The sequence below is a fragment of the Marmota flaviventris genome, chromosome 3 (genome assembly GCF_047511675.1).
Source record: "Marmota flaviventris isolate mMarFla1 chromosome 3, mMarFla1.hap1, whole genome shotgun sequence".
Lineage (NCBI taxonomy): Eukaryota > Metazoa > Chordata > Mammalia > Rodentia > Sciuridae > Marmota > Marmota flaviventris.
Genome location: NC_092500.1, coordinates 71919808 through 71934962, shown reverse-complemented (window position 1 = coordinate 71934962; position 15155 = coordinate 71919808). Strand labels below are relative to the sequence as shown.

The window sequence follows — 15155 nt, the reverse complement described above, 5'->3', positions numbered from 1 at the left end:
AGGAAAGTGATATTGAGCAAGTTCTTCAAAATAGGTGAAACTGAAAGAGCTGGACAGTTACCAGTGCCAATATTCTATAGTACATTGAAGTCACTCCTCAGAGTTATTTTGTGATCATGGTACTGAATGGACTAACACCAAGATGTCCTAGTTAACTAGGGGGTTCCAAGCAGAAGCAGCTACTTAACTTGGAACCTAAAATGAGTCCAAGACTTGATGGTAACTCTGAAGAGCTGAAGCTTCTGCAGGCTACTGTTATTTCCTCTCATAACTTATTTTCAAGGGAATTTTGTCTTGATTGTTGCTGTCCACTGAAATATCCAGTGCAAGGGTTTGAGGGGAATATATATTCTGTGTGTTTTTACATCTTCACTAATACTTGTAATACTGGTTAAGTGCCTATATTTGAGAGTCAATCAAGTTTAAATTCCAATCCTGTCCAGATACTACATGCTTACCATGAGCAAGTTGCAAAGATTATCTAAACTTCAGTTTCATTTATGTGAAATTGTAATAGGTAAAGGTACTTTGATATAAGTACCTTTTACTGTAACTTACATCAAAATTGATGGAGTCACTATTTTTAAAGGGCACAGTGTAAGCATGCAATTTATGGTAGTTATACATTTTTTTTTTGCTACTGTGGAGATCCATGGAATTGGAGACCCCAAATTTGGGGTTGTGACCATAACACATTTATATAGACCTTCCAAGGTAGGTGAATGAAACTTGTGGAAAAAGAATTGCTTTAAGATTTTATAAGTTTACCTTTGTTATTAAGTGAAACATTCTGGTTGTTATTTTGGTAGTAATTTAAATTATATGCGTTTAAATAAAATTTAACATTGTTTCCTTGTATGGAAATTTTTCCCAAATCTTGATATTATTCTGAACATTATCCAGAATATTTGTTATATAGGTAACAAAAGAACCTGAAATAACTCTGTGTTGGAAGGGACACAACTGAATTAGAAATAATTTACCTCTTATTAACTTGAAAAACTTGCATTTTCACAATTTCAATAGGAAAAAAGGAGCATATCATTATCTATTATAAAATTAATCTAAGAATAATCAAATTTAATACTGAATATTATATAACTATCATTTATAATAAAAGGAACACAATTTAAAGTAAAAATCAATCTGAGTTGAGAAAGGAAAAAAACAAACTCAGTAACTGAGTTAAAAAAAAAAAAAGGAAGGAAGGCAAAATTGATCCTAGCAACTATTCATTAGTTATGTATTATTGATTGGGCCAATTAAGTGAACTCTGGAGTCCCAATTTTCTCTAAGAAATCACAAAGTGGGAAAATAACACTTAATTAGTAAAAATTAGTATATGAGAAAATTGAAAAAGAAAATGCTTAATAAATGACACTGTGGTCTTATTAATGATGGTATTTAATGATCTATTGTTTCCTTAAATCTGTCTCTGAGTAGTGAAGAATATGAATTGGTGTTATCTCAAGCAAACATGAATTAGATATAAAAAAATAAAGTGATAAAATTCAATATTCTAATAAATATAAAAGCCTAACTTAGCACCTTTTTAGTAGTTTTTGAGTTGACATAACTGCAGCTAACTTAGCTCTCCTCTCCCCTTTCAAGCTGTCTAATTCAGGAATCATTTCTGCTCTGCTCAGTCTTGAGTGAGCCTGAAATGATGCCTTTGCTGAGTATTTCTGTTTGATTTTTCAAAAGCTGTTGCTAGTCTTGCAGTTCAAATATGAAATGCACATGATAATTGCTAGAGCCACAATCAGCCTTCAAATCTAATTGAAGCTGACCCAGACACCTTCAGAGCTCTTCCCAGCCTTTCAAATATATAAGCATACGTGGTGAGACCAAAGCAAGGTAGCTTGTTGAGACCCAAGGGAACGTCTCTTTGTGTGTTGTTGAACTAAAACGCTTTGACTAGATGGCTCTCTGAGTCCGGGCAATGTCTTGTGTGTTTGTTTCCACAGAGCATATATCATTACAGACTATATGGGCATCCGCAATGAAAGTTTCATGAAATTAGCTGCAGTAGGGACCTGGATGGGGGACTTTGTCACAGCTTGGATGGTAAGACAATTTTAACTTCTCCCATTTCTAACTAAGACAGAAGATGTGTTCCTAACATTGGAAAGACACTGCTTTTGATGGTTTGAACAATTATTTCTTTTTTGAGTAGAACAAACTTATGAGTATAGATAAGTCCAGAGATTATATGAAATATCTGTGGACCTAGAAAAAAAATTCGTGCGATTTGAATATTAATGATGGTTTTCCACAGGGACACACACACACACACACACACACACACTATATTTGAACATACAAACATATAGGTGTTCCTAAAATTAAAGGAAAATTTTTCCTTGCAAAATTCTAAATTGTATTGTGAAGATCTTTTTTTTTTTTTTTTGCATGTATAATTTTCAGGTAAGAATTACGGTCTGGCTTGTCTCAAGACCATATGAAATATTTTTTAAGAACTTAAAAAATAGATCTCTATATTTATTTTCCTCATTGAACCTACTAACTTATTGGTAACTAAGAGTTCTGAGAATTTTGTTTCAATATTTTTTGTGTGCATTTTTACTCTTTATTATTTTAAGGCTACAACAAATAGGCCAATCCATATTTCATGCTAAGTTCAGTTGTTAACACAGTAAATTCTGTTCTTAACCATTGTATTAATCAAACTTGAAGATAGTATACTGCTAAAAGGCTCCAAGTTCTATAAATTTATGAGAGAATCACAGAGTGCCAAAAGCATAACCCCATACAGACACAACACTGTATCAACACCTTTCATAAATGCAGTTGTTTATCTTTGTCAGTCCATTCACTTGAAAATGAGAACTACTAAAAGAAAGATATATCTGACCCCAATAAGATTTGGTGTGGACATAACCCTACAGATGCATCCCAGAGTTATATAGATAGATCTTCACAACAGAGGCCTTGCCATTTCTCTTGATAGCTTTGCTTCTCACCTAGAACAGATGTTACTCAGGGAACAGAGTCTAGCTTACCTGTGCCCAGTGATTATCCAAGAGAAGTGTCAGGTGCAATAATGGGCTGCATGATGATGTTTTGACTAACTATGGCTGCATATGTGATGGTACATACCACATAGCCTAGGTTTATAATTGGCCCTACCATCTAGGTTTGTGAAGTGTACTCTATGGTGTTCAAATAACAACAAAATCAACTAAAGACACGTTTCTCAAAACATCGTCCCATGGTTAATTGACAAATGGCTATAACCACAGAAGTTTTTATGGTCTGTTTTTGAGCCTTCCCTTACCCTGCTGATTGAATGCTAATAGAACATAAATGATTTATTTTTAATCACTAGAAATTGCAACTGGAAGAGGCTGGACATTGAGACCAGGCTGCCTCATAAGAAAATTTCCATTTCTGTTGGGAAAAGTTGTTTAGAAGAAGTTACATAAACTCTGGAAATTATAATATCCTTGAAATTTGGAGTAATGTCTTTTGAAAATTTTCTGCATTAATTATGATTGTACTTTTGACTGTATGGTGACTTTGCTTAAAATGTAAAACAACAACAACAACAACAACAACAACAAAAAACCCCAAAAACTAGATCAAGAGTTCAAAAATTAGAATTCTCTGGTTTTGCTACCTATGGTTTGATCATCCATAAATGCTATGTAATCTTCAGAGGTCCATTTTGCACATTCCTCAAATGGGTTTAATAGTTCTTACCTGTATTACATGTTTTATATAAAGAATAAATGTATGTCCTTGTGACAGGACTTAAAATGCTGAGATGTAAGGTAGATATAAAGTGTTTTATTGCTGTTGTTCACATTTTTGGCTGGTCCCGGTTCTTTGCAGTGATGGCAAGGTAGTATGGTTTGGATATGAGGCGTCCCCTAAAACTCTGTGTGAATGCAAGATGTGAAACAATTAGATTATGAGAACTGTAACCTAATGAATGGATTAATGCAATTGATGGATTAATAATTTCAGCAGATTACTGGGTGGTAATTGTAGGCAGGTGTTGGCTCCTCAGGCTCTCTCATTCCCTGTTTCCTGGCTACTATGAGTGAGAAGCCTTTCTCTGCCATGCCCCTCCACCATAATGCTCTGACTCACCTTGGGCCCAGAGCTATGAGGTTAGTTGAGTGTGGACTGAATCTCTGACACCTCTAAGTTGTTCTTGCCAGACATTTGGTCACAGTGATGAAAAGCTAACTAACATATAAGAGCTGGTCACTGATCTAGGCCTGATGCTGTCTAAGCTTCCTGACCCTTATTCGGAGCCCCAGGAACCTTACAATCCCACCCCACAGGCCGATGTCCAGAGTGTCTGGAGTTTTCCTCCACTTACTAATGCTGAGGTGAACTGAGATGACGTGGAACATTGCTTCCTGACTTTATTCAAATGCTACTCTGATAAAAGTTCAGGGAGAAGTGGCAGACTATCGGGATTTAGGAAATCACTCGAGTTTATAGGCTCATGACAAGGTTGACACATAAACCATTTTTTTTCCCATTTTGACATCATTATTGGTTTGTGATCCAATTTGATCTAATTTGTCCTCAAACTTTCCTCCAAGACAGTGTTTCTTATCCTATATACAGATCTGCCACTATTTCCAGGTTACATGTTTTTTTTTTAGGATTTTTTTTCTTTTTAATGAAAAGGTAGGATTTAATTGCTAGGACAGACTTTAGAGGAAAATACAGGATGCAGCTTTGATCAAAGACCTTTAATTCTTTCTGGTTGAATTTTCTGCCATGTGCTTGTCTGTTATCTCTTGTGGTTAGGAATACAAAGAACCCGACAGTTCAGCCTGTTGTCTTGGTCTCACTCCAAGGTCTGGCCACACTTCATAGTCCATCCTAAATTCACTATTGTAATGCTTTCTATTTCTGCTAGCAAACCTGATACCTTTTTCCCCACACCAAAGATTATTGCTTTACCACAAAACTAGGACTGAATTGAGGGTCAAGAAAATTGTGTTCTAGGTTTAACCTCCAAGTGTGATCTTAGGCCACCTAGCCTTCTGAGGCCTCTCATCTTTTCCTTTCTGTAAACTGGAACAGAATCCAGAGTCGCTTTCTGCTTATGTTATATGAAACATTGACCTTTCCCCATTAGACACAGGGAAAGAAATAGCAAAGGAAATACCGAGCTCTTCTGCTTTGAAAGTACAGTCACACAGGGAGGATTCCCAGAGCACATCATTGCTATTCCCGCTTCTATTCACTGAGTGGGCAGTAAGTTTTCATATAAATATTTATACGTCTACATATGTGTGCATTGATAACATTTTAAAAATAATATTTTCCTCATGAGAGGAGTCTCAGGTGACTTTGACCTTCATCTGTGTGTAGAATTCTCATCATGAAATGAATATTAATGATGAAGGTGCCTGTCATGGAAAAGCAAGTGACTATTTACATTAACACCTTTTTTTGAAAGGAGGATTTTACTTTTTTGGAAATAATACAAAGCTTTCCCATGGTTTAAAAGAAATATTGGGACTGAATAATGTGATCCAAAGATGAGGCTTATATCAACCAATCTGTGAAGTATCTTTGGCCTTCTCATACGAAGTGTCAAGCTCTAGTAGATACAATTTCCTGAGCAATCCTGAATGGCTCTCAGTAGCCCCATGTAGAGGACAGAAGTATGTCATGCCAGGTTAGGGTTACTGATTTTTGTGTTAAATCGATTTTAATACAATTAAGGTCAAAGAATACATAAAGTGAGGAGCATTGTGATCCAGCACTAAACTGACCCTCTGATGTTGGCAGGAGCAGAAGGAGCTCTGTATGTGAAGATGATCATAAAACGACACTGGCTATCTCCTTCATTACCACATCCATATCTGTGTGTGTGCCCATGCCCTGGGCCATTCAGGGAGGAGTCCAAGGAAACATGGCAGGTCCCACAGCACATGTCTCCAGCTTGGCCATCCTGTCTCATCCTCTGCTGAGGTTTAAGGTGGCAGGAGACTCCGTGGACATCATGGTAGCACTTGCTTCTCCTTCAAATTTAATACCAGAGGGAAAAGGCACTTCCTTTTTATTTTTACCATGCTGTCTCCTTTCCCCGGCCCCTGATAAATCCTGTTCTAGTTGCTTCTCTCTTAAATTGGCAACTAGTATGACTCATATCAGTGATGGGGTTCGGGGTTCTTGTGAAGTAAGGGGGATACAAAGAAGTAGGAACATGATCTAAGAAGACAACTTGGATGGTAAACACTGAAGTCATGAAGTATCCTTCATCTTGAAATCCATGTGCCATGTATGTCAACTCCCAGCAGTGACAGGATATGTCATTCTCAGGATTAAACGTGGGTTTTAACATACGTGTGCAGCAATCAGCAAAGATTCTACCATAAAGTAATGTCATAGACGCCAAAACCCATTTAGTTATTTACCAGTTTTACCTTTATTTCAGGAGAATATAGTTATAATTTTTTCATAAAATTGTGTATGATTTTAACAGTTTTTTTTCTTGAAACTTGGAGTTTCATTAGAACCAGACAAGTTTATTCAAAACCTTCATGTGGAAATGCCTTTGGATTAATAAGACATAGCCCTTGTAGTTGTGTTACAACAAGAAAAATTCTAAATATTCTTTTTTTAAAATTTGTTTTGGTAATTGTAGATGTAAATAAAGAGTGCCTTTAATTGATTTGCTTATTTTTATGTGGTGCTGAGGACAAAGGCAGTGCCTCATGCATGCTAGGCAAGCACTCTACTACAGTCCCAGCCCCCCAAAGATTCTTAATAATTTCTTTTGAGACTCCAGCAAGTATAGTATTTTTAGAAGAAAGCAATTTTTAGAAATATTTTAACTGTACCTATTTTATGTATAAATACTATATTATTTATCTAAATGTTTAAGTGACATATTTTGCCTTTTTATTTGTCACACATTTTCTATTTCTTCAGAGAGATTTTATAATTAATATTTATCTTGGGCTATTGTTTTCTCAAAAAGGCTGTTTTATAAGAGGCCAACCTGAAAACTCCAACTTTCCTTAGCTAGAAGCTTCTTGAAGGGAGTTGTGATGCCAATCATATTCATAACTGTACTCCTAGCACCCAATGTGGAACCAGGCATGATAAGTATGTTTGTGATAAACTTGTCTCCATAACCATGAAGACACATACCTGTGATAGCCTTGGGTGAATGTAATAGATTATCAATATGATTGTTCCAGAATGGTGATGCAATCCTTTCAGGTAAAGGGTAGGAGTATAAAACACAGGTGGACCTTTGCAGATCCTGCTATACTTTCCTTGAATAGTCATTGTTGCTGTCATTGCATAGTCCTAATCCCAGCTCTAGGGAAGAAGGAAGCTGGGTTGAGATATGTCCCTGAAATCAGAGAATATTACTTAAGACTGGATGATAAAGTTTCAGTGGAGAGTCAGAGATAATTAAAGTATGGTGTGTATTTGAGAATTATTCATTCTCCTTCTTGGTTAATACTTATTTTCAATCTAGAACAAAATCAAGGAAGGGAAAATTTCTGTGGTGTTTGAAAGAAAAAGTATTCCTTCCAACTTAAATATTTTTAAAAATAAAATAATTTATGATTATATATACATACAATGTTAAAATGTGCTAAATGTTCTGTTGTTCCATGCTTATCACACAGTTTTGAAGGAGGAAAGGAAGGGAGGGAGGCAGGAACAAAATATCTGTGTTATTTTTATCTCACAAAATTAAAAAAATAGTTTATTGAATTAAAATTTTTTCTAATATATACATGTCACTGTATTTCAGACTCTTTTGCAAATGCTAAGTTTATCAATGAACAACAACTTGGAATATAACCAACATCAAATCTGGCTTGTTATTCTGTCTGGAATGGAGCTTGACAATTCATATTATGATCAATGCCAGTTTTCTAATTATTTGTCTTCCACTGATCTCAAAATGACAGAATAAAAAGCATAATTGAATTTGATTTATTGCTGGAAATAAAGTGGCAATGATAGCTTTTCCGAACTTTATGATGAAAATAATTTAAACTGTGAAACATGGATTATAAGGGCAGAGTGAGCAAACTCAATGAACAAGTGGATATGACAAATGGAAGGGTACAAACCAGGTATTTAATGACTGGAACTGGACCTGAGAGCAAAACATTACTCTGAGTTTTTCCTCATTTGCTTTTTCTTCCTGCCTATTCATTGAAGCTACGTCATGACTTCAGCCATCTTCCTAATTAGTTAACCCCATGTTTGGAAAATTTGTGTGTTACCTTTCATTATACAGTGAAAATGAAACTAGATTAAGCATTTAATTAAGTAATTTATTATCTTTCTATTAAGATTTTTTTTTATGTGAGACTCCCTGGAGAAAAACATATATCATGGATTTGGTGGCAAATGGCTTGCAGAGGAACTGCTCTTAAGGGAAACCTGGAAGGAGATGAAGTAAAATAGGAAAGCAAAGACATGGTCACGGGGCTAGGTAGAATCTGCCCTTGACCTGGTCAACCAGGCGAATACTGTGCTCTGGGGAATGTAGTGCATGAGCAAGTGAAAAGGGTATGGAAAGGGCATCAATATGAACTAGTGTGCAGAGGAAACCCAAGGACAGTAAACTCAATGGCACCTACAATTTCCAGAACAGCATTGCCAGTTTGTTTGATCATTTGACTGAAGCAAAGCATGTAAGAGAGGAATTATTTTTTACATTTCCTTTTTATTCATTAGGAAATATAGAGGGCACTAAATGTGGTCATTTTGCTTTTGCATGTATAAATATTTTAATGTCTCTATAAATATTTTAGCTTTGTGTTTCATGTTCCTTCGAAATAATAAGTTCCCACTAAAAAATTAATAAGACAGGAGGGTCTGACCTCCTATGTTCAGATAGCATCACAAATGATGATCAAGAGTCTTTTAATTTTTAGGACTCCTGAATTTTACAAAAGCATAAATAGAGTATGATGTAAAGTTAAAAAAAAAAAGGAATTCTGAGTAAAAAAGTGTATTAAATAGTGTAGAGATGATTCAAGAATAGAAGCAAAAATTCTGGCTTTTGCTATGTGTTTTATAACTTCAATGTATCTCAAAAATACCAAAACATTCCATAGTATGTAGTAGGTGTAGTGTATATAATTTATATTCATTTATTAAAAATTTATGGAATATGTTGCACTAAGAGTATGAAAGACACTTAGGAAAAGGTATTGAATTGGACTATATTAGAATACAAAAGACACTGAGGACATGCCTTATGGAAAGGCATTCCCACTAGAGGCAAGAGATATTCACTTTTTCTTTTCCATTCCCAGCTCAGTTTAAGTCTCTTTCAATTCCATTATCCTTTATCTCTATTATTTGGTTTAGACTTCCTCCAGGGCAGGTGTACCCTTTGTCCCACATGTTGTTTATGATTTTCCTAACATAATATAATGTTCTATACCTATTAAAGTACCATGTATCCATCATTTATCTGAAGAAGTTTAAATAAATGCCAGAAGACATTGATATTTGATTTTTTTCCCCTGAGAGTCAATGCTATGATAAAATGAGGCAGGTTGTTAATATTAGAATTTTTAAAAAGAAGCTATGTGCTTCTTTTGTAGTTCTTTTATAAGTAGTTGAATTGCTCCCCTCATCATTTCGTTTACCTATTATTTAGCACCTCCTGTAAGCCAAACGCTATTTCAAGTGTATTTTATTTACAGTACTGCTTATATATAAACATATGCAGTATTTATATTAATATAATTATATCTGCAAAATAATGCTTACATGTATTATATATACACACTGTATACAGATGCACGTGATATTTAGAATAGACCTAGGCCCATGGGAAGTACTAAAAAAAGATAAAAAACAAAAACAAAAATAATATACAATGAAGAAAGTAATAGAGTTACTTCTAAAAGTACTACAAAAAAGGTATGTAGCTTCTTTTTTCAAGGTCTAATCTTAGCTAACATTAATATCTGATACTCATTTCATTATATCATTGACTTTATGTTCTATATACACTCATTTCTCACTTAAAATAACCCTAAAACAGTTGGAGGCATTGAGGCTAAGGGGGGTTAAATGCCTTGCTCTTGCCCAAGGTCACTCCAGTGGTCAGTGCAGAAATTGAATTTAAACCCAGACCATCTGGTTCCAAGTTTTCAACTGCTATGCTATCCTCCCAAGCTAAATAATTATCTTGGGAATATTTAATGGAAAATCTTAATATGGCATGGAATATACACAGATATTTGTTTGAAATTTTTTTCTGCCAGCATGTCAATTAAATTTGCTGAAGTTTATAATACTATGGAGGGAGGAGAATGCATATCTTTTCAGTTAGCAAGTGATACTTCCATTATGTACAGCCAAACTATTACTTTTCGATTTATCAAAGTCAGCTATTTATTCTGATTCTCTTTTGACAAATATGCTATTTCTAGAACTGAAAGAAAGTGAAGGAATAAGTTATACTATCATTGTTTAAGATAGATACTGCAGTTCCTGGTTATTTAAGTGCTAAGTGTCTTGTTTATGTGAAATTGCTATCCTTTAGCAGTTGTTTGCCCCAAGGATTTTGAAAGTACTAAAGATTTTATATTCATAGAGTATGTTGCATTTGTAGTTAAATGTTCTATGAACATCAAAAGGAAATTTATAGCAATGAAGTACCTTGTACTTATGTTTTGTCATTATTGCTTTACAAAAGCTATTACATCATGTTTCAAGTGATTGAAGAGTTTGAATGATCGGAGACTTTTTTTGATAAGAAATGGTTAAGCATTTCTTTTCTTTCTTTTTCTTTTATGGTGCTGGGGATTGAATCCAGAGGCTCACACATGTTAGGCAAGTGCTCTAACCACTGAGTGACAGCCTCAATCCTGAGAGGTTTCTTAAAGCCCTGTTTGACATATATATTCCTCTGTCCTATGTATCTGAAGGCTGATTAGGAAATGAAGAGATTTCTTTTACCCTGGCTGCTGATATATGTAAGGTTTGTCCTAGATCTTAACCTGTGATAAACCTGAGTCCACTAGCTCACCAATCTACCAAGATGCTAAATGAAACATCCTGAGTTGCTTTTTGAATATTATATTGTACAAGCAGAGCAGTCAGTTAAGCAAGCAATTCTAATTACTGACTAGTCAAGTTTAAGATCAAATAAATACCTTTGCCATTCCCAAAGATATCAATTAAAATGAAAGATAAAGTCCACATCAACAATTTCTTTAATCCTATAGACAAGGGCTCACAAAAAGAAAGTTAGGACACCACATGTGCTAATTTAGAAATTACAAGTTGTTCTTGCTTTGACTATTAACCAGAGGATATGCGAGAAGCAGTGCCTAAATGAGTCAAATGCTCAGATGAAACAGGAAACCTGGAGAGAAGCTATCCATTTTCATTGAAAAGAACAGTATCTTTTAAAGATTTTAAAATACATCATAAAAGATACTATGAATCTGTAGCCACTGGTAAGAAAAAGAAAGCTAAGAATTTTCAAGATCTGTGTTCTTTTTTTCTTTGACTTCTATTATAATTAGACTAATTTCTAGTTGGAATTTTCTATTTCAACTAGAGATGGTAGAATTAATAGAAGGGTTTAGTTTCATTTTGTTTGTTGATTTGTTTTGCATTTCTTCAAATCAAAGTGCAGAGTTTTTAAAAAATGCATTTTATTTTGACAAAATAAAAAATTAGTAAAATGAACCATTTTTTTTTTTTGCCCAACCAGGTCTAAATGTCTAAAAGTTCTTTATTTTGATAATACAGACACACGCCATAGAATAAATATTCCTGGCATCTGTTTTGCATTCTTTCTTAGTTCTATAAGCCTGTATTATAGTGCCATTGCTGTCTTTCCAAAAATTGTCAACATCTCCAACTGACTGTCTATATAGACCATAAAGATTTTGGAGAAAACACTTTCTGTGGTATCAAGGGACTTGTGAAGCTCAAAGCTTCTTTAACTAACTGAAGGATAATCCAAATTTATTTTATTTTATTCAAACTAACATTTTCCTCCAAAATCTTTTTACATGACAAAACTCATAAGTTGTCTCTCTGCATAACTTAAAATATTTTATTAAATTAAGCCTTTAGTATTCCAAACCCCACTGAGGGTCTCACTATGTATTTATTATATTCACTTACCAAGTATATACTAAGCACCTATGGAACCGTAATAAATGAGTGAGAGAGTAAACTTTATGCTCTATTACATTTGGTAAACATGTCACAGACATTCCCTCATGAGACTTGCAGGTTTGGGAATGCTCATGCTGTGCAGGAGTTGTCCTGCAACTCCTTTTGATCTATTTGTACCTTACCAACTTTCTTTCAGATATCTTAAGTCATCAATTTGTGGTGAGATTTTAATGAGTGACAGTGTCTTTCTGTGTTAAACTTGCATAAATAATAAATGCCAGAGTTGCAAATTCAAATGTCCCTAAGGCCAGGCTGATCTAGTAAAATTGTGAAACATCTGGTGTGAGATAAAGCAGTGTGTATGGATGGTGGGGGATGCTGTATTGAACCAGAGAGCATATTCCCTGCAAAGAGACACTGTCTTCAATTTAACGCAAAAATACCACTAATGCTAAGTAGAATATAACTTCAGTACAAACTTTACCCATGGGTTACTAGATAGAGACTCCTGTTTTGTGCCAATTTGTAATTTATTTTTCTGGCTGCAAGTTTGTTCAACAGAAAAGAGTCCCCTCCAACATTAATGAGGAGGCTAACCTCATCCATGAGTAAATCCTCCTCTGAACTAGAATTCCCTTATTGACCGAGCCCTAGTGCCTGCTTTCTTGTTAGCACCAGAGGGCACAGCACTCTGCAGGTTTCTCTGCTCCCTGTCTTGTGAGGCTTGCAGTTCACTCACTCTCCAGATCTTTGAGCAAGATCTGCCAATCTTGGGACAGCTCTGGTGCTGGGGACAGGCATGCTTTCAGGGGGCAGGCCGAAGTAATCACAGAGACACTGGATGCACTTGTTTGTAAAGTACCCATAGAAATGTCTCCAGGAAAAAGTGCTTCTTATATAGTCTCAAGATTTAAGAGACGGTGTACCCCTCATGGCACAAAGATTGAGCATATTATTTTCTGCCAGTTCTGGGTGCTATAGCATTTGGAAATCCTTCTTGGCTCCCATTAATCCTTCCTTATAAAGGAATTTATCATGGCAATCAGGTTCGTCTTAAACTTCCACACGGTGGTGGCTGCAGCCTGGTAAGGAAAGGATATGCCTATTTTATGCGTTTAAAACAGGGTTTGTGAACCTGGAAGTGGACACATGACAAGAATGTTGATAGAAAAATTTGGGGGGACTGGGATTGTGTCTCAATAGTAGAGTGCTCACTTAGCATGTGCAAGGCCCTGGGTTCGATTCTCAGCACCACATAAAAAACATATAAATAAAATAAAGGTATTAAAAAATTGTGGGGAGTGGATTTGGGGCAGGTGCCACTCTGGTGCCATTACCACACCACATAAACTTATCCATTCTCTAAAGGGTTAGTCCTCCCTGTTTTGACATTACCACTAAAATTTAGGGAAGGCAAGAACCCTTAAACTCTAATCATATCTCATAAAAACAACCAGAATCCTTGTGCCACTCAGCACTTATTCCACCCAAACATTTAAGGCTCAAGTGGGCAGAAAAACATTTTCATAATAACACTTACTGAAGTGTTAATGAAATGCTTGTTATTGCGGTCAGGTTGGCCGTTACCAGCATGGATGCAGAGAGACCTCAAGCTCATGCTGTATTTGTTGACTGACTTGCTAGCTTTGGTTTATCATCAGGAATGGTGTGCAGATGGGTTCTTAATGAATATGCATTGTGCAAATCTTAAATGAATACAAATATTATTAAGATGTCAGTATTTATAAAGCTGTTAGGCAATTTATGTATAGGTACAGTGAAACAAGCTTATTGTCTAGTTGTTTGCCCTGATCAATTTTTACCCGAATTCCATAAGTCAGTGGTTCTCCAACCTGTCTGCACATTTGTAGCACACCTGGTAACTTCAAATAGTACTGACACCTGTGTCCCTCTCCCAGAGACAGGACTGGGAACTCCCACTTCCAGTAAGTTGGTCATAGGAACATTTTGACATGCTTTTGTCAAACCATCAGGCATTATGGAATCATAACCATCAGGTATGAAGGCTGAAGGGGAACCCAGGGGAGGAATTTTTGGTGCTGCAACATGCCTGGGAGAAGCAGGCTTGAAGGAAAGACGGATGAGAAGAGTGATGGCTTCCCCTTGGGCAGCATCCTGAAGGCACATGGCCACAAAGCAATATGAGGGTTCAGTTAATGTTATCTAGCCATCAGTGAGAATTTGAGAACTTGGTTTGGGCTTCTTACCAAACAATTTTGTAAGATCCTTTTGATATAGCAAATTTTCTTCAAAGTACATCAGATTTGAGGAAAAGCTGGCAAGTGTCACTGTGCCCAGGCTTTGGATCAAATTATTCAAGATTTTTTCCTCTCTGTAGTTATCAGAACAAGTACTTCTATTTCCACCCTTTCAGCTCATAATACTGAGAACAGTCATTTTGTAATTTTGCCTATTGTAATAATGTGTCATCTACATAAAATTCTTCCAATCTACCTTCCCACCTGCAAATGACCTGCTCTTCCAGTTCTCCATGTGCTTTAATTTGATTTTTTTTTTTAACCTCTCATTAAATGTTAGGAAGTATTGTTGCCATTTGCCCAGGGGGTGGCTTACTTTTAGTAATTATTACTTAGAGAATATGGCTGTGAACTGCTGTGAGATAAAAGATAAAGCTTGTGGAATTATGACTGTTAATACTGTTAGTGTTACTTAATTTAAAAAATTATAGTGTTTCATAAATGAGAACATCTTAAAATATAGTTCATAATTTGCATTTTCTGAATGAAGACATTTTACTAATTTTAACCTCTTTTTATTTTCACTGTACTGCCATTCCATAGCTCAGCCAAATACAAACTGATACCAAGATTGTATAATCACTATTTCACAAAGCAGGCTTTCCCCCCCCCTTCAAATGAGGTCAGATTTAAATAGGTCACTCTAAATTATAAATATACGTGATGCTAGTGTTATGTCATTTGCCAGAATTTTCTCTGCTTTAGGAATTAAGATATGAATGATATGAATTATGTATAGTGATGAAA

General features: G+C 35.4%; 1 protein-coding gene across 1 annotated transcript in view; it reads left to right on the top strand.

The window, feature by feature from the left end:
* Window positions 1-15155, top strand: part of Tmem117 (transmembrane protein 117) — a 484704-nt gene that overhangs the window by 271495 nt on the left and 198054 nt on the right. The window contains exon 4 of the mRNA XM_027934218.3: window positions 1968-2067. Within this exon, the coding sequence (XP_027790019.2) occupies window positions 1968-2067 (100 nt within the window). The remainder of the gene's footprint in view (window positions 1-1967; window positions 2068-15155) is intronic.